This window comes from Aquarana catesbeiana, linkage group LG12, assembly GCF_042186555.1.
Source record: "Aquarana catesbeiana isolate 2022-GZ linkage group LG12, ASM4218655v1, whole genome shotgun sequence".
Classification (NCBI taxonomy): domain Eukaryota; kingdom Metazoa; phylum Chordata; class Amphibia; order Anura; family Ranidae; genus Aquarana; species Aquarana catesbeiana.
Window position 1 is genome coordinate 41,788,953 of NC_133335.1, and position 24,819 is coordinate 41,813,771.

General features: G+C 41.1%; 1 protein-coding gene across 2 annotated transcripts in view; it reads left to right on the plus strand.

Moving 5' to 3' along the window:
- The window catches only part of ASIC2 (acid sensing ion channel subunit 2), a 1,118,261-nt gene that overhangs the window by 1,050,616 nt on the left and 42,826 nt on the right, over window positions 1-24,819 (plus strand). For both annotated transcript variants that reach the window (XM_073607638.1, XM_073607637.1), the window contains exons 4-5: window positions 16,485-16,635; window positions 21,580-21,636. In XM_073607638.1, the coding sequence (XP_073463739.1) occupies window positions 16,485-16,635; window positions 21,580-21,636 (208 nt within the window). The remainder of the gene's footprint in view (window positions 1-16,484; window positions 16,636-21,579; window positions 21,637-24,819) is intronic.

Consider the following 24,819-nt stretch of genomic DNA (forward strand, 5'->3'; position numbering starts at 1 on the left):
GAGAACTGAGCGATCGGACTCCGCCGATCACTCTGTTTTCACAGCTCCCCGCGCAGAGAGCTGTAGACTGTCAGTCACAGCTCTCTGCTATTCCCCCTCCTCGCTCATTGGAGAGCTGAGCTGTGGAGGGGCAGAGCGGGCCGTCTCAGGCTGTCAGCAGCTAGCAGAGAGGCTGAGCCGGGTATCTGACTGACTGATATCCGTGATGTCAGCAGAGAGCAGACTTCAGCCCACTCCCTGCTGAAAACTGTTTACAGGAGTGCAAAACCAACTGAACTCCTGTAAACCATAGGAGAAGTACAGCCAAACGAGCTCTATTTGTGTGAAAAAAATTGAAAAATTATAATTTAATTTGCATACATTTCTCTTTTGCATACAGATTCTCTTGTGATTATTGCTAGCAGCTGCTATAGCCGCTAGCAATAATCATTGTCTTCTCCCGGCAATGACAGCTTCCCCCTACCCCCCAAGGAAGACAATTGCTGATTTCCATGACAGCACTGTCTGTGTTGATGGGGGAACTGTGCAAATTTCTTTCCTGCAACCTTCGGTTGCAGGAAAGAAATTAGCGCCGTGTATGGCCGGCCTTAAAGTAGCGCAGTGCTGAATAGCAAAAAAATGCCCTGGTCATGAAGGGGGTAAAACTTCCCCAGCTCAAGTGGTTAAAATATTGGGGAATATCTGTTTAAGTATCTATCAGTGGCGGCTGGTGGAGAAACAACCCCCCCTGGTCCACCGGTGGAGCGGCACTAGCACAACTGCCCCTACCCCCCGGTGCGTGGCACAAACCCTCCCCCTCACCCCCTGTCTGTCGGTCAGTCCTTACCCTGGATGGGGGCGGTGAGAGCAGCTGTCGGGTCTTTATGGAGTGCAGAGCTGACGCGGCCATCTTCCAGCACGGTCGCCCCTGTCCTTAAAGTGGAGTTCCACCCACTTTTACAACTCTTCAGCATCCCTCACTAAACTGTGCACTGTAAACGAATTGGATATTTTTTTTATTTTTTTTCTCAGCATTTACTGTATATCTGCTGTATTCATTTTTCACCTCCTCCTCCCTGGCCGCGGCCCATCGCATCATTTCCTGTTTGCAATGCCTTCTGGGAAGGGGCGGCAACTTCCTCTGACACTGCCGTTGCTATGGAAACCTGACCTGAAACCTATTACACTGCTTCTGCTGCACTGAGCATGTGCGAGATCTGCAAGGATGAGATCCAGGAAGAAATACAGTCTGGCTTCAGATGCCCAGACTTAAGATGGCCACGGCCTGCTGTAAGTTTATAAAATAACAAACTACTGCTATAAACTAACAAAACAGACCTTAGTTTACAGACTAACTTTACTAGAATACATTAAGCTTGTATATTATAGGGGTATTTTTATTGAAAAAGTATAATTTCGGCCGGAACACCACTTAAGTGTGGTGAGCTCGGAGGAAAGCTGCCCCGGTGTCCTCTGCTGGAGCAGCTTCTGCAGTGTGTCTCCTCCTTGCTCCTCCCGGCACTAGGCGTCCCAATAGGATCCCCTGACATTTTGGCCAATCGGGAGGATCAGTGTTGCAACAGCAAAGGTTCATTTGCTGTTGCAAAACACCAGGGGCGTAACTAGAAATAGCAGGGCCCCATAGCAAAATGTTGTATGGGGCCCCCCTGCAAACAGCCCCCCACAGCTGCCCTAGTGTCAACGCAGCGTGACCTGTGCCACATACAGCGTGACCTGTGCCCAATGCAGCGTGACCTGTGCCACATACAGCGTGACCTGTGCCACATACAGCGTGACCTGTGCCCAATGCAGCGTGACCTGTGCCCAATACAGCGTGACCTGTGCCCCATACAGTGTGACCTGTGCCCAATACAGTCTGGTCTGCCTGTGCCCCATACAGCCTCACCTATGCAGAGGAAGAGGCAAGCCACCCGGATCAGCAGAGAGCGGGATTGCCCGCTGTAATAGCTTTCATTTGAATTTCCCATCTTCCCGGGGCTCATCGTCACATAGCCCCACCTCTTGGCCCAACGCCTTTGATGACGTCACATGTCCCGCATTGGATCGGCGTTCTGTCTATCAAAGCCACCGGGCCAAAAGGTGGAGCTATGTGACGTGAGCCCCGGGAACACTGGAAGTTCTAATGAAAGCTCTTACATCAGGCAACTCAGCTCTCTGCTGATACGGACAGCTCGCCTCTTCCTTTCCTCTCTCTTCCCCTGGCTGGGAGACTGTGCCGGCTGTTATCCTCACTGGGCCCCACTCGGCTGCGGGCCCCATAGCGCCCGCATGGGTCGCTATGGTGGTAGTTACGCCCCTGCAAAACACCTGGGTGGGATTGGAGTGCATTCTCTGTGACCCAAGCCCACCCAATTTGGAAGCCTATTTGAGCCTTTGGCTCTAATCAGGTGCTTAAAAAAAAAAAAACCTCTGTAATTCATGCGCCCGGTGCCCTGAAAGGGGCTGGACACATGAATAGCGGGTGGCTGTGAATAGATTCACGCTATGCATGAATCTATCCATTAACCGTATAGGGGGTGGCGTGAGGAGAGTGGGCAGCGCCCTGGCGCCCCTAATGGACGGGCCACCACACGTATCTATGTAACGTACTTTTAGTGAAGACATTTTATGTAATAAAGCAATGACAAGCCGGAGACAGGTCCTCTATAACGCCGATTTATTTCAGAAAACTCGTTTCTGGTAGCTTGATGAGACTAGACATTTACAATGTAGGTCAACAAGTTAATGTTTTTATTTTCAACGCTTTCCATTTTCTGCTGTGTGTTAATATTGTCCATCCAGTTTAATAGGTTTTCAAAAAAGGTAGAAGAAAGGCACTACTCAGAATATAGGACTTGACACTGAATATATAAGGAAGATGAATGTTCATATTTGTAATGCTCAAGGTTTGCAAACATTTCTGAACATGGTTAATGACAGTGCCTTCGAAAAAATGTATCTAGATCAGGTTGGGTGCTTCTCATGCATGTTATGCAGTAAATCTAATGCCAAGAACCAAATGACCTCTGTAAAGCAGCTACAGGAAACCAGTCCTGTTCTAATTTATCTTCCCCCCCAGAAAGGCAGCGGAGAATGACTAGTGTGGGCAGGAGGAGGAGACTGGAGCACTCCAATTATAGGGAGAATGTTAGGGAAGTCACTTAGGAGCACGCAGCTGAGGATACATCTCTTGACGCTGATAAGTGTAATTTGGGGTTGATGTCATTTCGTGGAAGGACAGAGACTATAATGAGGGTGTCATGCTGAGTCTGGCCTCTGCTCGCAGCTTGTTTATGGATCAGTTCTATTTCTGTGGGTGGGACGCATGTCTGTCAATATGTGCTAGTCATTATGTTGGCTGTTTACCTGTGCTTGAAGGAACACGATAAATCTACATCTGTGAGATGCTTCATATTCACAGAGAAGCACGGGACTGCCTACATCGTACCTATTTATGTACATCACGGCATCTTATAAAACAAGGGCATCAAGCATCCCTTTGACCCAGATATCAAATGATAAGCAGAGTTTATAATTTGGCAGGCTTTGTGGGAAACATTATTCCGCACAGTTAACACAATTTTTGGGAATGACGCTGCTGAAGAATGTCTTATCTGAATCAGTCGTGACACTGGGGTGCACACAGCAATTGTTACACAAAAAGGTAGTTAGAATTTCTCATTGCTGTCACTAAACTACTAAAAGCTGACAGCTGTTTATAAACCAGCATGACAGGAGAGCAGTATTACATCAGGGGCACACACACAATCCAACAGTGCAACAATCAAGACCGTGTGTACGAGGCCTTAGGGACCTTAGATCGTAAGCTTCTGAGGGCAGGGACTGATGTGAATGCATAATATATACAGTATCTCACAAAAGTAATATATACATGCCTGGGGTATTGGCCAAATATCGGCTGTATGCCATTTCCCAAATACCACCTTACCTTATCCCAATAATTAAGCCAGACAAACTTGCTTTGGGTTAAAATGGACATAGCAGCCTTTTTATTACACAAAACCAACCTGACTGACTGAAATGAAACTGCATAGGATTCTTGAAGGCATCCTTGACTGATCAAATATCTGTATCTGGCACCACCTTGCCTTTCCACGGCCCCCAGCCGTGACTTACGCCAGCTCTGGGACAATTTTTGGCACATTCACCAGACGATACAGCCAACTATTACTTCTACCCAGGGGCGGACTGACCATTCGGGCACTCAGGCACTGCCTAAGGGCCCCATGCCCTAAGGGGCCCCATCAGGTTTGCCAGCCTCAATAAAACCAGGGACAGTATGTAAAAATCTGTGTTTTTTTAAAGATCCAAAGATTATAGCTGCCCCGCCTCTCCAGTACCTTTTCAGTGTGTGTATGTGTATTCTGTGTGTCTGTGTGTGTATACTGTATGTGTGCGTGTATACTGTGTGGTCCCATAATCTATTGCCTGGGGGCCCCATAATCTCCTATTGCCTGGGGGCCCCATAATCTCCTATTGCCCCGGGGCCCCATAATCTTTTCCTATTGCCCAGGGGCCCTATAATCTCCTATTGCCCGGGGGGCCCCATGAGTTGTCAGTCCACCCCTGCTTCCACCATTATTAGGGCAGGTATACCCATACCAGAGATGGGCCCAACCCATCGTTCTCCAAAGAGCTTAACCACCCCCGCCTTCAAAAACCCTACGACCTCTGCCAGCTGCTAATCCTGGCTAAAATGACACTAACACAACTGAACTAAATAATATCCAATGCCTAATACTTTAAAAAAAGGAGGGAGGGAGGGTGGGAGAATCTTGTCCGTTGCTGTCCCAAAGTCCAAGTGATGCTAGAAGAACAACACCCACCTAGCAACCCCTTAGGACCACCCAGTCACACCCTGCCCCACTCTAATATTCTCCAATGGGGTAATGCTAATCTTATCCCTCCTAATTATAATCCCTCCTATTAGCTGTACTTATTGTTAACCAACCCCCACCTTGCTGTAGCCATTTAGGGAAAACCCCATCATGTAGGCCCTACACTTATGCTGCGCTTCAGCTCCTAGCCTATACTGTATCTCACAAAAGTGAGTACACCCCTCACATTTTTGTAAATATTTTATTATATCTTTTCATGTGACAACACTGAAGAAATGACACTTTGCTACAATGAAAAGTAGAGAGTGTACAGCTTGTATAACAGTGTAAATTTGCTGTCCCCTCAAAATAACTCAACACACAGCCATTAATGTCTAAACCTCTGGCAACAAAAATGAGTACACCCCTAAGTGAAAATGTCCAAATTGGGCCAAAAGTGTCAATATTTTGTGTGGCCACCATTATTTTCCAGCACTGCCTTAACCCACTTGGGTATGGAGTTCACCAGAGCTTCACAGGTTGCCACTGGAGTCCTCTTCCACTCCTCCATGATGACATCACAGAGCTGGTGGATGTTAGAGAACTTGCGCTCCTCCACCTTCTGTTTGAGGATGCTCCGCAGATGCTCAGTAGGGTTTAGGTCTGGAGACATGCTTGGCCAATCCATCACTTTTACACTCAGCTTCTTTAGCAAGGCAGTGGTCGTCTTGGAGGTGTGTTTGAGTTGACCCACCCTTTGCAACTATAACAGCATCAACTCTTCTGGGAAGTCTGTCTACAAGGTTTAAAGGGGTTGTAAAGGTTCACGTTTTTTCACCTAAATGCATCCTATGCATTTAGGTGAAAAAACATCCGACAACGCCGGCCTCCCCAGCCCCCCCGTTTTACTTACCTGATCCTTCGAAAGTCCCGCGCTCGCTCCCGACATCCTCTTCGCCGCTCAGCATGGCCGTTGATTGGCTAGAGTGGATGGATTGAAAGCAGCGCAGCCATTGGCTCGCGCTGCTGTCAATCACATCCAATGACGCGGCGCGCCGGGGGGTGGGGCTGAGTGATACAGTCAGCGGCTATAGCCGCCAGGTGTATCACAGGAGCGCGCCCGCAAGAACTAAGCACCATGCGAGAGAGCTCGCATGAAGGTGTTTAGTTCTTGCGGGGAGGAGCTGACACAGCCGCCGAGGGACCTCAGAAGACCAGGTTTGGGGCCACTCTGTGCAAAAAGAGCTGCACAGTGGAGGTAAGTATAACATGTTTGTTATTTAAAAAAAAAAAAAAATACCTTTACAACGCCTTTAAGAGTGTATCTTCCAGAAGTGCATTTGTGAGGTCAGGCACTGATGTGTACAAGAAGGCCTGGCTCGCAGTCTCCGCTCTAATTCATCCCAAAGGTGTTCTTTTGGGTTGAGGTCAGGACTCTGTGCAAACCAGTCAAGTTACTCCACCCCAAACTCACTCATCCATGTCTTTATGGACCTTGCTTTGTGCACTGGTCCAAATCATTTTGTAAAGGAGGGATTATGGTGTGGGGGAACTCTAATGCCGCGTGCACACGACCGGTTTTGCAGTCGGAATTAACTCTTAAGGTTTCTCCAACGGAATTCCGCTCAATCGGTCTTGTATACATACGGTCACACCAAAGTCCGACCGTCCAGAATGAGGTGATGTACAACACGTACGACGGGCCTAGAAAATGGAAGTTCAATAGCCAGTAGCAAATAGCTTTAGTCTCGTACTTGCTTCAGAGCATGCGTTGTTTTTGGTCTGTCGGAACAGCATACAGACGATCGGTTTTCCCGATAGGAATTGGTTCCGTCGGAAATATTTAGAACATGTTCCATTTCTAGGTCCATCAGAATTTTTGAAAAAAAAAAGTCCGATGAGGCACACACAGAATCGGAATAGACGATGAAAAGATTCCGTCTGACTTTTTCTGTCAGACATTCCGCTCGTAATGTACGCGGCTTTAAGGTGTCAGCATACTAAAACATTTTGGACAATTTCACACTCCCAACTTTGTGGGAACAATTTGGGGATGGTCCCTTCCTGTTCTAACATAACTGCGCACCAGTGCACAAAAAATGTCCATAAAGACATGAATGAGCGAGTTTGGGGCTGGCCTGCACAGAGTCCTAGCCTCAACCCAATAGAACACCTTTGGGCTAATTTAGAGCGGAAACTAAGCCAGACCTTCTCATCCAACATCAGTGCCTGACCTCACAAATGTGCTTCTGGAAGAATGGAAGAAACCTTCCCATAGACACACTCCTAAACCTTGTGGACAGCCTTCCCAGAAGAGTTGAAGCTCTTATAACTGCAAAGGGTGGGCCAACTCAATATTAAACCCTACGGACTAAAACTGGGATGTCATTAATGTTCATGTGCCTGTAAAGGCAGGTGTCCCAATACTTTTGGTAATACAGTGTACAGAGGTGAAAATAATTATTTGAGCCCCTGCAGATTTTGTAAGTTTGCCCACTTACAAAGAAATGAAAGGTCTATAATTTTTATCATAGGTGTATTTTAAATGATAGAGACAGAATATTAACCAAAAATCTAGAAAAAAAACACAGGATACAAATGTTATAAATTGAGTTGCAGTTCAGTGAGTAAAATAAGTATTTGATTCCCAAGCAAAACATGACTTAGTACTTGGTGGAGAAACCCTTGTTGGCAAGCAGAGGTAAAACATTTCCAGGTTTGCACACATCTCAGGAGGGATTTTGGCCCACTCTTCTTTACAGATCTTCTCTAAATCCTCAAGGTTTCTTGGCTTTCATGTGGCAACTTGAAGTTTCAGCTCCCTCCATAAATTTTCTATAGGATTATGAACTGTAGACTAGCTAGGCCACTCCATGACCTTAATGTGCTTCTTCTTAAGCCATTCCTTTGTTGCCTTGGCGGTATGTTTTGGGTCATTGTCATGCTGAAAGACCCATCCACGACCCATCTTCAGTGTTCTGGCTGAGGAAAGTTTGGTATTCTTAGGGTCATAGTCAGCATTTTTCTTCCTCCAAACACGGAGAGTTCCCCTCCTCAAGAAGGCACATGTACAGTCATGCCAATGAACATCGAAATGATTCAGAAGGATTGGAAGAAAGTGTTGTGGTCAGATGCGACCAAAATTGAGCTCTTTGACATAAACTCAACGCGCCGTGTTTGGAGGAAGAAAATTGCTGACTATGGCCCCAAGAACACCATCCCTACAGTTAAGCACGGAGGTGGAAACATGATGCTTTGGGGCTGTTTCTCTGCTAAAGGTACAGGCTGACTTTGTCGCTTTGATTGGTCAATGGGCAAGGCCATGTATTGTAAAATCTTGGATGTGGACCTTCTTCCCTTAGCCAGAACACTGAGGATGGGTCGTGGATGGGTCTTTCAGCATGACAATGACCCAAAACATACCGCCAAGGCAACAAAGGAGTGGCTCAGGAAGAAGCACATTAATGTCATGAAGTGGCCTAGTCAGTCTCCAGACCTTAATCCTATAGAAAATTTATGGAGGGAGCTGAAACAGCTTGGCTGAGACAGCCAAGAAACCTTAAGGATTTAGAGAAGATCTGTAAAGAAGAGTGGACCAAAATCCCTCCTGAGATGTGTGCAAACCTGGTCACCAACTACAAGAAACGTCTTACCTCTGTGCTTGCAAACAAGGGTTTCTCCACCAAGTAATAACTCGGTTTTGCTAGGGGATCAAATACTTATTTTACTCACTGAACTGCAACCTAATTTATAACATTTGTGTCATGTGTTTTTTCTTGATTTTTGGTTGATATTCTGTCTCTATCAATTAAAATACACCTATGATAAAAAATGATAGACCCTTCATTTCTTTGTAAGTGGGCAAACTTACAAAATCTGCAGGGGAATCAAATAATTATTTCCCCCCCATGTATATACAATTCCATGGATCCAATTGAGAAGCCTCAATTGCTTTTTATGACCCTTTGAAACTTTTGGATGACTACCTTCTGCTTTTGGCACCCTGATTCACTAAGTTAGTGGTGTATATGCTCCCTGACCGGATCTAGTTAATAGTCTTCTTTATACTTAGGTGCTCTGAGCCTGATCTCTTTGGCAAACTTTTTATATATATGTGCTATAGTCTGAATCTTCTGTGTGGTGTTATGGGTGTGATTTTGTTTTTTAACTTCTACCCTGTATGTGTCTTTTTATCCTTGTTCTGTGTGCGGTCATTACTAGGGGGTGTTGTTGGTGGATGGGACTTGGGGTCTGTTCACTTCCATGTGATAGTGTCCTAAGAAAGATAGGCTGAGCTTCATCGAAACGTTGAAAATAAAAAAACACTGCTCTTTTGATCGACCTCCTCTGCAAGACCCATGAGCGAGATATATATATAGATACATCTATCTATCTATCTATCTAGATATAGATATGTATATCTATATCTATCTATCTATCTATCTATCTATCTATCTATCTATCTATCTATCTATCTATCTATCTATCTATCTATATATATATATATATATAGAAAGGTGTGACAGACCAACAAAGGAAAAAGAAGAAAAAAATATATATATATATCTATATATAGATATATATATCTATATATATATATCTATACAAAGGAAAAAGAAAAAAAATATATATATATATAGATATATCTATCGATATATCTATCGATATATATATCGATAGATATATCTATCGATATATCTATATATATATATAGATAGATATATCTATAGATATATCTATCTATATATATAGATAGATATATCTATAGATATATCTATCTATAGATATATCTATAGATATATCTATATATATATATATATCTATATCTATATCTGTATCTATATATATATAAGAGAGAGAGATAGATAGATAGATAGATAGATAGATAGATAGATAGATAGATAGATAGATAGATAGATAGATAGATAGATAGATAGATAGATAGATAGACCTATATATATATATCTATATATATATATATATATATATATATATATATATATATAGATATATATATATATAGATATATATATATATAGATATAGATATACCTATTATACATATATATATATATATATATATATATATATATATAGATAGATATATCTATATATATATAGATATATCTATCTATATCTAATCTATCTATCTTATCTATCTATCTATCTATCTATCTATCTATCTATCTATCTATCTATCTATCTATCTATCTATCTATCTATCTATCTATATATCTTTATCTATATATAGATATATCTATATATATAACATTTTCGAATAATTGGAGTATCCATTCAAGGTGCTTTAACCTTACTGCAATAATTATGGCATTTTTCCTTTTGCAAATAGTATTTGATGGAAACAATCCAACAAGGTAATTTCTGCACCAACAAATCCTGTCCTATCTCTGTCATAAAGTAATATGAATAAGTGCACATCAGATTACCAGACTAACTGGAGGAAAGCCTTTGTTAAAGTAAATAAGGAAATAAATATAAACCTATTGTATTGTTATTTGTATAACACAATTACAAATTAGGAATTATGGAACACTTTCCAAAAACATGGCAGTATGGCAGTAGCGAAGCCTTTCCATACTGCAGCTGAAGTCTTCTGCTGGCACAGACCATAATGGTCTGATTTATCTAGCAAAGTAAGTGATTCGGATATTGCTGGTGAGAGGGCACTGCAGGAATTATGAGACGAGCAGTACAAGGTGTATGATGATAATAAGTGAAATTCTATGCCATTAGCTGCAGACATCTTCAAATCTCTTGTAAAAGGTCCGCAATTGCTTGGAAAAAACACTGCAACATTAACTGTCCTTGACCAAGGAATGGCCATAGTTACAGATGAGTGAATCAATAAGCCGTCATCTAATTTGCTTGTGGATAGGACAATCTTAACTGTGTGCAGGCAAATATTCTCCTGCCGCTATCCTAGAATATGTACATTTTATTTGCATGAACCAGAGCATACCAATCTATTGTATTCTCTGATCTTTTAAAAACATGAATCTATTTCTCTTTAACATTGATTTGGCTGTATCCTAAATACATCTCTGTATTTCAGCAGAAAGATTAAAGGAGGTGCAAATGGCTGTACTATAGACCCCAACAAAATGGTACTCAACAATTGATCTAATAGGATTGCTATAAGGCTGTTTTCCGCTCTTATTCTAGTCATGTCAATCATTATGTGCAATATTTTCTATTTTGTTTTTTGCTGATAGTTTATCTTGGTGTATTGTATGTATACCTCGTTGTTTTATTGAATGTATTCTGATTTTGCAATATTCATTAATAAAATGTTTCTGTTGAAGATTGCTATAAGGCTAGGTTCACACTTGTGCGGGTGGTTGCCACTGGCGGACCGCACCTGTTTCCGCAACCACCCACAGAGAAAAACGTGCTGCCACTCAGGAGATGCATAGGGATACCATTAATCCTAATGGCACCTCCACTCACTGGAAAACGCACCGTGGTTTCCCACGCTGGGAACTGCTCTGCACTTTGCGGTTTCCCTGTGGTCGCATTTTCATAAAAGGTGCAGGGACCTTTTCCCTGCATTTTCAGTGGATACATCAGCCCATTCAAATACACAAACGAACACAGTGGCGAGGAAGCTGCATATATGTGAGCCAAGCCTAAAGAAAGATCTCTGCGATGGCTAGCATTATTTCTTAGATTATGCTTTTAAGAATCTAATTGCTTGCTATAGGAAATTGACACTTTCAGATTTAATTTATGAAATTAAACTGTGATACTATAAAATGTTTCAAAACACAGAAGAAAACATAATTCTCTTCTAGTCTTATGTCTAATGATAGATGGATAGATAGATAGATAGATAGATAGATAGATAGATAGATAGATAGATAGATAGATAGATAGATAGATAGATAGATAGATAGATAGATAGATAGATAATCATCTATCTATCTATCTATCTATCTATCTATCTATCTATCTATCTATCTATCTATCTATCTATCTATCTCCACTGAATCCTGTACTTGCATAGTTGTACAAATATCATAATAAAATATTTTATACTAATTTTATACTCCAGAAAATTAAAGCAAACATGTAGTGTTTTTAGTCAAATGGTTAAATTCCAGATAGACTTTCTAGGTGTTCTTGAGCCATTCACCCAGAAGATAAAATAATAATATCCTTTTCCATTGTAATACATATTAATAAACATGGACAAAATGTACCATATAACCATCAAACACTAACTGCTTCATCAGAATGCTCTGACAGGCATAATAACTTAAGATGTCAAAGTATGTGATGTTCCAGGTTCTCCACACTCCAAAGCCATTCATAAATAAGCTGGTTAGAACATAAACGTACAGCATGACGCCAACAGCTGCTAAAGACAGTACATTCTATGATGAGCGCTCCCCCACCAATTAACCTTTCTTTAACTGAGGTCTGGTATGGAGTTTAAGCCGAAAGTTTACAGACAAGACAGCTCCAAGAAGCTCCTACTCAAGCTACATATACTGTACACATTGTAGAATCTAAAGATGAGTAGAGCAGGCAATATTTAGGCCCCTCACTCATTGTCGTTTTTGGATCAGATACGCCTGTCAGTTTTTGAGGTTGATCTGAACAAAACTAGTCTATAACTAGGTGGATGTAAAGACCTTTGCTTTTTCTAATCTAACTTTGGCAGATTAGAGGTAAAAAGATGCAAACACGTCTTTCCATCCGCCTGCCTATAGACCTAACATGGGTCTGTTAAGTTCTGCATCTTGTAATGGAGGAGAAAAATGAACAGACATGGAGGTCACAAAAATGACTTCTATGCTGCTCTGCTCCGATTTAGTAGGGGGATCTGTAGACAGATCGCCTGATGATCTGAACAGACGCCGCAATAATGAAAGGACTTATCTTCAGGGACACATTTCGTTATTTCATTATGGAATAGGTGGAAATTGGCAACCTAAGATTTAATACCCTATTATTTACATTTTTGTCAGATGAGTTAGAAATGTGAAAATTCATCTGCGGTAATTGGTGTCACTTCAGCAGTGTCTGTACACAAGTGACAGTGCACGCTCTATGCACATAACTAAGATCACAAAAGGACAATGCAGTAGGCGTTCTCTTCCTCGGAGGCTCATTACATTTTTAGATTCTGTAAAATTGTTTGGGATATCATAAGCCAGACCAGGAGAAGGGTGACAAATTAACCAGAAATTATGTGATTGCCAAGCACTGCACAAGCAAACTTGTGACACTTATGCCGTGTACACACGGGTGGACTTTTCGGCATCAAAGGTCCGACAGACTTTCGACAGACTTTTGACCGACTTTCGAACGAACAGACTGGCCTACACACGATCACACCAACGTCCGACGGATTCGTACGTGATGACGTACGACCGGACTAAAATAAGGAATTTGATAGCCAGTAGCCAATAGCTGCCCTAGCGTCGGTTTTCGTCCGTCGGACTAACATACAGACGAACTGATTTTTCGACCGAACTCGAATCCGTCGGAAAGATTTGAAACATGTTTTAAATCTAAAGTCCGTCTGATTTTCGACCTGAAAAAGTCCTCTGCAGATCCCATGAAGCCCACACATGGTTGGATTGTCCGGATGCATTCCGTCGGACCAGTCCGGTCAAAAAGTCCGCCCGTGTGTACACGGCATAAGACAAAAACATGACACAAGGAGAATATTGCCCTGCCTCATACAAAGTTTCTTTTTAGAAGGTGGAAAAACTCTAGGTACAATGCATAGGTTAAATATAAGAAACTGTAGATGCCGGGAAATGAATAGTTAGAATTGAAAGGAAGATGGATAGATGAGCTAGATCCTGAGGGGGTGTTTAAAGATGGAGACTATTCTGATGGGACTAGAAAGATAATTCCAAAGAATAAATTTGGCTGTAGGAAATCTTGGAGTTGTAAGAGGGTCGAGGTCACGAGTGAAGATGTTAGCAGGTTGGCAGAGGAGGAGAGGGATCAGTTTGGGGAGCATTTGTGTCTGAGGTCAGACATACATGTGGGGAATAAGTTGTAAAGAGTCTTGGAGGCAAATCCATAGTAATATGAATTTTATTCTCAGGTTGAATTAAAGCCACTGAAGATATTTGAAAAGACCATCAGAAGGAGTGGTTTATGGATAGATAAAGTTTGCAGCAGCATTTGTGATGGATTATAAAATGATCCTCGTAAACATTAGACAGCAGCATATATTGTAGAGGCCAAGACAAGCAATTACCATAGATGGCCCCCCAATGGTTGGTGTCTCATTAGGTTAGGATGTTTTTTTCTTTTTTTTGGAGATGTAAGGAAGGGATGATGATTTTTTTTTTAAGGGAAAGGTAAACGCGTCAGGCAAGCAGAATGTACCATTTACAGATACAAAGATGAATGCGTAACTAACGCCTGCCAAAGTATTTTTTTCCTGGTTACCATAAAATGCATTAGACTGGTACACAAGTACAAATGAAGCTGTTGTGTGAGACAAAGGTCCCTACATCTCAAAGGATCTGACAGATCAGTGGTTCTTTCTTGTATTTATAAACTGAAAATATTTCAGCATTCAACGCTTAACCAAAACTTTCATTTAGTCCATTCAGATACAGTATGTTGCAAATGGGAACCAGCACTTAGCACAGGCATCTGTAATATATGTTCAGCTTTTAAAAGGGTATTTGAAAAGGATTCCGGATGGGCCATGAACTGTGTGTTACATACTTTACTGCATTTTCAATACAGCTCCATTAACATCAGGTGTATTTTCTTCTGCTATTCTAAATCATTTCCACAGCCTGGGCTCAAGCCTGTCATCAGGCCTTCTCACTGTTTATTCTTTGTGGAACTCCTGTCAGAATAACAGCCTGTGATGGAACACTAATTATTCTGCAGTAGCTATAATGGATCCACTCTCAGACTAGAGCAAATTTTGTTTCCAGCAAATTTCTTTGCAGTTAAACGATTATTATGCTCACTAAAACAGTTTATACTTTTACCAAAAAAAAATATATCAAATGCTGGTGGCTAGATAGTAGTAATAAAACTGAAAATAAAAAACACAAATTTGATATGCTGTATAAATTATATTGTCTTTCCTGAAGCCACAAATCCTCCCAATAAGACTGTTTGAGTGCCATCACATTTCTTCAAAGGTTCACCCCACTAAGAAACGTGACCTTTTTTACATACAACCCACAGTACATGTTATAGGTAGTTTTCATGCTTGCATACGAAAGCCGCGTACACACAAGCAGAATGTCCGACGGAAGTCAGACGGAAGCATTTCATCGTCTATTCCGATCGTGTGTAGGCCTTTTTTTTTTTCCGAAAATCCTGACGGACCTAGAAATGGAACATGTTCTAAATATTTCCGACGGAACCAATTCCTATCGGGAAAACCGATCTTCTGTATGCTGTTCCGACGGGCCAAAAACGACGCATGCTCTGAAGCAAGTACGAGACGGAAGTTATTGGCTACTGGCTATTGAACTTCCTTTTTCTAGTCCCATCATAAGTATTGTACGTCACCGCGTTCTGGACGGTCGGACTTTGGTTTGACCGTGTGTAGGCAAGACCGCTTGAATGGAATTCCATCGGAGTTCCGTCTGAGAAACCTTCGGAGTTTATTCCGACGGCAAAACCGGTCCTGTGTACGCGGCATAAGGGTTTACCAAAATTTACAATGACCGCAAGTTCAATTTTATAGTTAACTTGAAGGGCCCAATAACAGCAACACACATTGTAACTTATATGCATCAATGTGAACGGCCCCTCATAGTTTCTCTTTAAAAACACACTAAACTGCAGCATGTAGATGCAAATTCGCTGCTTCTACTTTAAAGCAGAACTAAAACCTCCTCTCCTTTTTAGCCAAGGAAGCTTCCATCTCAGCCTCTGTTTGATTTGCAACTGCCATGATGCTGGCTGCATATGTGATCAGGTTTGACATCAGCCATTTGATGGTTTGACAGTAAGGATCAGCTGAGGCGCGTTCGCAACTCCACGTGCCCGCGCTCGCCAGGAAGCTGACACTACGCAGCACTGATCACAGGTAGGGAGACATTTCCCGATCTGTACAGCCGCAGATCGGGAAATATCTCACTACCTATGATTAGCGCTGCGTAGTGTCAGCTTCCTGGTGGGCACGGGCACATGGATTTGCGAGCACGCCTGTGCTCATCCTTATTGGACAGTTTAGTTGAGAGCACTAGGAAATTGGACAGATAGTTCCATTCCTGGCATTCAAGGAATGCTGTTTTTTTTTTAACTGTTAAACTGATGGGCTTAGTTCCAATTTAAATTTGTGTCCATTTAGTAAAATGTAATTATTCCTTGATATTACTGCAGGCAAGGGTGGCTGAAGAAGCAGAGCAGAAGATGGGTGCATCCAAAAAAAGAATGTAACCTTGGCTGAATTTCACCATGAAAGTCTATACTACTGAATGTTAACTTTGTGGCAGTTAAGAATTATGTTTCTCTAGTTCAGTTTAGGGCAATAACTGGTTAGAAAGCAAACATAATATGTGCTGACGGTGATATCCACCATGTGGTTTCTGACTAATTCTCTGTTTTCTTATTTTTCATTGTCTCCCTTTTCCCTGTCATCATCTCATCTACTACCTTACCTCCCATACTCTTTTCTTCGATCGCTGCCTCTCCCTCCTCTTAGCTTGCATATCTCCCCTCACCTTGGGGCAATTGCCGCTTCTCCGATCTTGGCTCGGACTTTTTCCCAGTATACAGTATCTCAGCTTGTAGGATCGACTGTGAAACCAGATACATTGTAGAGAACTGCAACTGCAAAATGGTGCACATGCCAGGTGAGGCATTACTAGACCTCCGCACCTTATTCCAGTACAGAGACAATGTCTGCCTTTCAGTTATTAAAGGAAGAGCTCTATTACCTGTTTATGGCATTATTTTGTGTTCTGTTACTTTTTCTCTGAAGAGAACCTGTACTTTATATTGATTGATTGGTCGTGCAAGTTGAAAAATCATTTTCTCTAACATTAGATGCCATAATTACAGAAATTGATGTACATTATTCAAAGACATCTACAAGAAACAGATCACTCTATAGCTGTTGTCGGCCACATACAAGTGCAGACTCAGACAGCAAAAATTTGACTTATTGCATTAATTGCTCCTTACTCTGATTGCGAAGAAGCTGTGCCTCTAAAAAAAAAAAAAAAAAAAATCGAATTTTGCCAATTGAATCTGCTGGAAATAGGTTGTTCTTCCTTTTGAACTGTACTTTTTACTGATATTGTATTTGGTTTGCAATCCTTGTAAACTCCCTGCTGCACAAAACAAGCATTAACCATTCACTAGCTGACCCCGTGCTATATACACTGTTAACGCCTGCCTTATATTCAGCCCCACAAAAGCTGAAGAATCTTTAATTGATAAAAAAAAAAAAACTGATGTAAACAGATGCAGAGACATTGTATTACCGTATATACTCGAGTATAAGCCGAGTTTTTGAGCACATTTTTTTGTGCTGAAAATGCCCCCCTCGGCTTATACTCGAGTCAAGCACTTTTCTGCAGCAGAGAATGACATTTTCAGAGCCAATTTTGGGGCCCCGTATCTTGGGGCCACTTGGTACTAGGAACCCCAAAAAAACCCCAAAAAACCCCAGTGGAACAAGCACTACAACATATCCAAAGCTGGGGTTCCTAGCACCAAGTGGCTCCAAAATCAGTTTGGAAAATGTCAATCTCTGCTGCAGAAAAGTGCTTGACATTTTCTGAACCGACTTTGGGGCCCCAAATCTCGGGGCCACTTGGTGCTAGGAACCCCAGCTTTGGATATATTGTAGTGCTAGTTCCACTGGGTTTGCACACCACAATTGGGGTTCCTAGCACCAAGTGGCCCTGAGATACAGTTCCCCAAAATCAGTCAACTGTGCCCAGCTGCAGCAATATCATTTCGTGACTCTTTGAGTCCAGAGACCCCAAATTTTGGCTGCAGCTAGGGGGCATCTAGGAACCTTTAACTACTGAGTTTGAAGTTCAGGGGACCTATGGCTGCAAATGGGCACAGTGAGGCTGCAAATGGGCACAGTGAGGCTGCAAATGGGCATTGTTGACCCTCTTTTCCACTTACAGTAGCTGTGCATTTCTCACCCTAGGCTTATACTCGAGTCAAAAAGTTTTCCCAGTTTTTTGTGGTAAAATTAGGTGCCTCGGTTTACATTCGGGTCGGCTTATACTCGAGTATATACGGTAAGACAATTTAAATGTTGCATTATGCAATGGATGCATGCCTGATTTCAGCAATAGGAAATGTAATGCATCCATAAAGAATTTCCTATTAAAAGTCTTAAAATTCCCCACCTATAGTAACCCTGGAACGTTATAGTCACATTACTCTGATTTCTAGGCTGTGTGTTTGTGTGTTTGGTTGGATGTGTTACAACAAAACATGTATAACAATGCTGACAAAAGGTGTGTTACTGTTATGTAATACTACAGGAAAGGCTAGTGGTAGAGGTCGGAAAGGAGACACAAGTTTGGTGTAACGGACAGCTACTGTAGGTACTTTTTTCTAAGGGACAAACTTAATATTTTTTTTTCTTGTTTACTAATAAACTGAACCAGGATGGGTATTGTTCCAAATATTCTCACTAAAAAACTTGCGGTATAAGTGGACTATATTTTATATTTGTAGAATTTAACAAGAGGGAGTTATAAGTGGCAAGGCAATAAATCAAAAATTGTGTAAAACATGCTCAGAGATGAACAGTAGTGCACAACAGTATTCATACAGGTAAGTATATAGTACTCATCCCCATATATCTACCCTTAACCGTTCACTGGTGCAGTAAAAATATTCTTATAATGCTGAACAGAACATTCTGTACGTTCCACTGTAGCTGATAAACTCAGTGAGATGGGGAGAGCAATTAAAATGTTTCTCAAATTCCAATCTGTATTATCAGGAAATATGTGAGAACATGCCAAATGATGCAGTAAAATTAGAAAAGATAGTTGACAATTTGAATATATTCATATTTCAACAAGCAATACCAATAAGACATACAGTGTCTTGAAAAAGTATTCATACCCCTTGACATTTTCCACATTTTGTCATGTTACAACCAAAAACATAAATGTATTTTATTGGAATTTTTGTGATAGACCAACACAATGGTGGCACATAAAAGAAGTGGGAGGAAAACGATAAATAGTTTTTAAAATTTTTTACAAATAAATATGTGAAAAGTGTGGTGTGCATTTGTATTCAGCCCCCCTGAGTCAATACTTTGTAGAACCACCTTTTACTGCAATTACAGCTGCAAGTCTTTTTGGGGATGTCTCTACCAGCTTTGCACATTTAGAGTGAAATTTTTGCCCATTCTTCAGAAGTTCTGTCAGATTGGATGGAGAGTGCCTGTGAACAGCAATTTTCATGTCTTGCCACAGATTCTCAATTGGATTTAGGTCTGGACTTTGACTAGGGCATTCTAACACATGAATATGCTTTGATCTAAACCATTCCATTGTAGCTCTGGCTGTATGTGTAGGGTCATTGTCCAGCTGGAAGGTGAACCTCCGTCCCAGTCTCAAGTCTTTTGCAGACTTGAACAGGTTTTCTTCTAAGATTGCCCTATATTTGGCTCCATCCATCTTCCCATTACCTCTGACCAGCTTCCCTGCTGAAGAAAAGCATCCCCACTACATGATGCTGCCACCACCATGTTTCACAGTAGGGATGGTGTGTTCAGGGTGATAAGCAGTGTTAGTTTTCCGCCACACATAGCGTTTTGCTTTTAAGCCAAAAAGTTCAATTTTGGTCTCATCTGACCAGAGCACCTTCTTCCACATGTTTGCTGTGTCCCCCACATGGCTTCTCGCAAACTGCAAACAGGACTTCTTATGGCTTTCTTTCAACAATGTCTTTCTTCTTGCCACTCTTCCATAAAGACCAGATTTGTGGAGTGCACAACTAATAGTTGTCCTGTGGACAGATTCTCCCACCTGAGCTGTGGATCTCTGCAGCTCCTCCAGAGTTACCATGGGCCTCTTGGCTGCTTCTCTGATTAATATTCTCCTTGCCCGGCCTGTCAGTTTAGGTGGACATGTCTTGGTAGGTTTGCAAATGTGCCATACTCTTTCCATTTTCGAATGATGGATTGTACAGTGCTCCATGAGATGTTCAAAGCTTGGGATATTTTTTTTATAACCTAACCCTGCTTTAAACCTCTCCACAACTTTATCCCTGACCTGTCTGGTGTGTTCCTTGGCCTTCATGATGCTGTTCTTTCACTAAGGTTCTCTAAAAAAACTCTGACTGCTTCACAGAACAGCTGTTTTTATACTGAGATTAATTTACATACAGATGAAATCTATTTACTAATTAGGTGACTTCTGAAGGCAATGGGTTCCACTAGGTTTTAGTTAGGGGTATCAGAGTAAGGGGGGCTGAATGCACACCGCACTTTTCAGATATTTAATTGTAAAAATTTTGAAAATCATTTCTCATTTTCCTTCCATTTCACAATTATGTGCCACTTTGTGTTGGTCTATCACATAAAATCCCAATAAAATACATTTACATTTTTGGTTGTAACATGACAAAATGTGGAAAATGTCAAGGGGTATGAATACTTTTTCAAGGCACTGTAGTTCTTATTTGTCCAATAAGACTTATGTATTATCTCAGGATAAAAAAAAAGTGGGTCCAAGAGTCATCAAACGCCAAGTACAGTCCTCCAGGTGTCTGAAAAATGTATATACTTATCTACGCACCACTATTAGGATTTAAGTACCTAATAACCTGTTATCCGTATGAATAGGTGCCAAAAATTCTAATCATTGTTGGGATATACCAGCCCTCCAAAGAAATTAATGTGAAATTTCCAACAAACAGAATAACACCTTGGTCAAGTAATAGTAAGATGCTTATATATTCAAACTGTATAAAAAACTAGTGTCAATGTTACTGCATCATTTGAGAAGTTCTCCCATATGTCCTGATGAAGCAGATTAGAATCTGAGAAATACGTTGATTGCTATGCCTATCTTACTGTGTTTGTTAGCTACGGTTGAATATACAGAGCATTCTGTTCAGCATTATAAGTATATTTTTTCTGCATCAGTGGATGGTTAAAGGCAGATATGGGAATGTACTGTATAGGTTTACCTGTATGAACATTACCTTGTGCTACTGTTCATCTCTAAGCACTTTCTGTAGTTTTAATACCATATATAATTGTATACATTTTGATGAACTTGGCACCTTTAAAGTCCCCTGGTTATATAATGTTCTCTGGAATTGGTTACTCAAATCTAGAATGTGGTGTCTGGACCTCTCACAAGTCCAGTACAGCTCTGCTCAAAACTTTGTGATCTGCAAGAAACACCAACTGTGTTAGCTACAGCACTAATAATATAACGTAGCATGTTGATTATTAGATCCACACTTACACAAATCTGTGGTGGAAGAGAGGAAATAAAAATGATTTTAGCTATTTGTACTTGGTTAGAAGGGCTGCTAAAATAACTCTAGTGGGTTGGCACTAAAGTATCTTTACTCTGTGGGGTGGTAGATATCACTGCACTAAACCAACCACACCATCAAATCAGACATTTAGTTTACTTTATAGATTCTACAAGACAGATAAAAGCTGGCAGGATGCTATAGATTAGCGCAGAACCTTAAAAACGACTATATTGAACAATAATTTCTGAGTGATAACACAGCACAGTTATGTTTCTGTATTTATTACGCTTTTTCTGATATATGATCTTTGCTTTCAGGTGATGCTCCATTCTGTACCCCCGAGCAGTATAAAGAATGTGCAGAACCAGCGCTAAGTGAGTTTACCACCTTAATTATTGTTTGGAGACAAACCAGCAAATCCTTCGCAATATCTGCAGTGAATGCCACATTCCCTGTAAAAGACACATTCAGCTCTGCCAAACAAAATGTGGTTCTTTTACTAAAGGCAAATAGGCTGTTCACTTTGCAGGGGAAGTTGCACTTTGCAAAAGAATTTACCCCAGAGTTGGTGAATGAGGTTGAAGTTCTTCTGGCTTCCATCATTCAATCATGTGCAAGCAAAAATGTTGCTTTTCATTTTCCTCACACGTGATTGGGTATTATTTCGAAAGTGAAACTCCATCACATTCACTAAGCTCTGGGGAAAATTCTCTTGCAAAATGCAACTTCCCCGTACAATGAACAGCTTATTTGCCTTTAGTAAATCAACCCTCAATGTATTTGTTATCTCTGGAATATGCTAACTTTAAGAGTAGCCCCTGCTGTATTTACATTCTTCTAGGTAACATACATGTAGGTAAACTACAGCATGTGTACAGTAATAGTATTGCTTTTTTAATGGAACGTATTGTTGTCATGAATATAAAACATGACTTAACCAGAAAGCAGTGATGTCTGCCTTTTACAATAAAGGATTTGATCCAGTGATGTGTGACACAGGTACTTCTGATGGGTTTAGACGTTTCAATTCATCAGATCAGTTTAGTGTTTTACAGAATAACTTTTAATGCACAGCAGAACTGCGTGTTTTTATTACTATTTCAAGTTAGACTTTATGATTTATTTTATTTTATTTGGATAGAGAGTTATAACCCCTGTCAGATATTTTTTGGCCATCTGTGTCTCATTAAGAAAATGTCCCTTTACTTCCTGTCCCATAGCCAAACAGGACGTGAGGAAATCCAAGAAAATTAGGGGAATTAATTGGGGACCCCCAGGTCACTGGGACTAGTGTCCCTATTGGAACTGCTTTGCTTTTCTGGGGACAGCCCAACATTTGGGATTCTCTTTCACTTTCAATAATAATGGTAAACATAACACATAGGGTGAATCTCCCTAATGGGGGCACAGACAGCAATAAAATCTAACAAGCATTCTAATCCCTTTCCACTCTATCCAAAACTGAAAAAAAAAATTGTTTGATTTTAGTTATACTGTCATGCTAGTTGCCCGTCTCTGAGGCCAATTTAGTGACTTCAGTGCCGTGTCACTGACCTGGAACAGGTATGCAGACCAGGAGTACTCATTTCACTTGTTGCACACTTTTCTGAGTAAGTTTTTCAAAGTACTAAATCATCATGAGAGCTGGGAGACATACATTTTTTGAAGGCAAGGTCAACAATATGGTTTAACAGGGTCCCTTTTTATCTCTCGCCTTGACTATTGCAACTTTCTTCCCGTTGGCCTGCCTCTCCATCCCCTCTTCAGTCTATCATGAATGCTGCTGCCAGGCTTATCTACCTTACCAACCGTTCAGTGTCTGCCAACCCTTTCCTCCAATCCCTACACTGGCTCCCAATTGCGCAGTGAATTATATTCAAAATACTAACCACAACATATAAAGCCATTCACAACTCCACCCCCAGCTACATCACCAAGCTTGTCTCCAAACTGTCCTCTCCGCTCCTCAAGACCTCCTACTCTCAAGCTCCCTCATCTCCTCCTCCCATGCTCTTCTCCAGGATTTCTCCAGAGCCTCTACCATCCTGTGGAACTCGCTACCTCAACCTGTCTGGCTATCCCCTACTCTTGCTACCTTCAGGCGATCCCTGAAAACTAATTTCTTCAGAGAAGCCTATCACGCCTCCACGTCCATCAACTCATTCCCCACAGTTACAACCTTTTGTACCACCTGCCCCACCCTATTAGATTGTAAGCTCTTCTGAGCAGGGCCCTCTTAATCCTCTTGTATTTTATTGTATTATAACTGTATTGTCTCTCTTTTTTATTGTAAAGTGCTGACTGTTGGTACTATATAAATCCTGTATAATAAAAATAACAGGGTTCCCGATGGAAACCTGTTTAAGCATTTTTTTTAGCAAGGAAACTAGTAATAAACATGCATGTGTTAGGGGAGCCTTCATATAAAAAGGGCATCTAGCTGCAGGAAGTGAAAAGCAATTGGAATTGTATATGTGTAGCCCTCTTTTGGGGAGTGGGGGCTGTAGGTGAGCAAGAACCTTTGCTAAGTGGAAGAGTTTGGTTTGATAATAAAGTTGGCAGTGCCTCCATCTGGGACTAGGCCTCTGTAATCAGAGGATATTCCCTTCCTGAGAAATTAATTAGAAATCAAAGTATGTGGGAATAGAAGAACTACTGCAACCAGGATATAACAATAACTGTAATTATACTGATACACACCAGAATGGAAATAATACAAGCTTTATATATATATATATATATATATATATATATATATATAAAAAAGAATAATAATAGTACATACATCGAATGTATAAACAAGTATTATCAACAAAGGGCTCCTTAGGTGTCCTGGTGGAATTGTGCACCTATACATGGGGATTTATAGTTATTAGAGACCTCCAGATGAATGTTGCAGCAAAGTTCAGTTACAGAGACCCCATAGATGATCATGATGCGGCATCCGTCTTAGTGTCGAAGACCTGAAGACATGACCAGTGATGATGGGGATCATCCAACCAGCTTGGAACATATATGCTCTCTAGTAGCATGGTGTGATATTGGAACTCAGAATCTGTTCTGTACTTTGGTCCCTAGTATTTTTCTAATCTGTCATGCAACCAGACCTCTAACTATCAGAAGTGACCCTCAGGTGCCTAACCTGGCTATAGCCTATGCTGGTTATTAAGCCCTAAGCTAAACCTAGCTATAGAATCCCAGACCAGAAGGGACAGGGTTAACTAAAATAACAGGAGCTGCATATAAACTATATTGCAATAAACAGGTTCACCTACTAGTATACTGGAAAGTGATCACTACACACACACAGTAACACAGACCTATGCATGTGAGATGACCTCAATAAGAGAGAAATGCTTCTGTCATCAGTCTTTGGGTATATACAGCCAGAAGCTATAGGCAATAATAATAAACTATTAAATCTAGGAGCACTTGCCTAGTAATCCCTGCATTCTGCTCTGTGTTCAGCCACAACGCTCTCATGGACAGAACATGTGTCTCAGACTTTCTCAGTCTCTCTCCACTTTCTCCTTTGGGTTTTTTACCCAACAACTCAG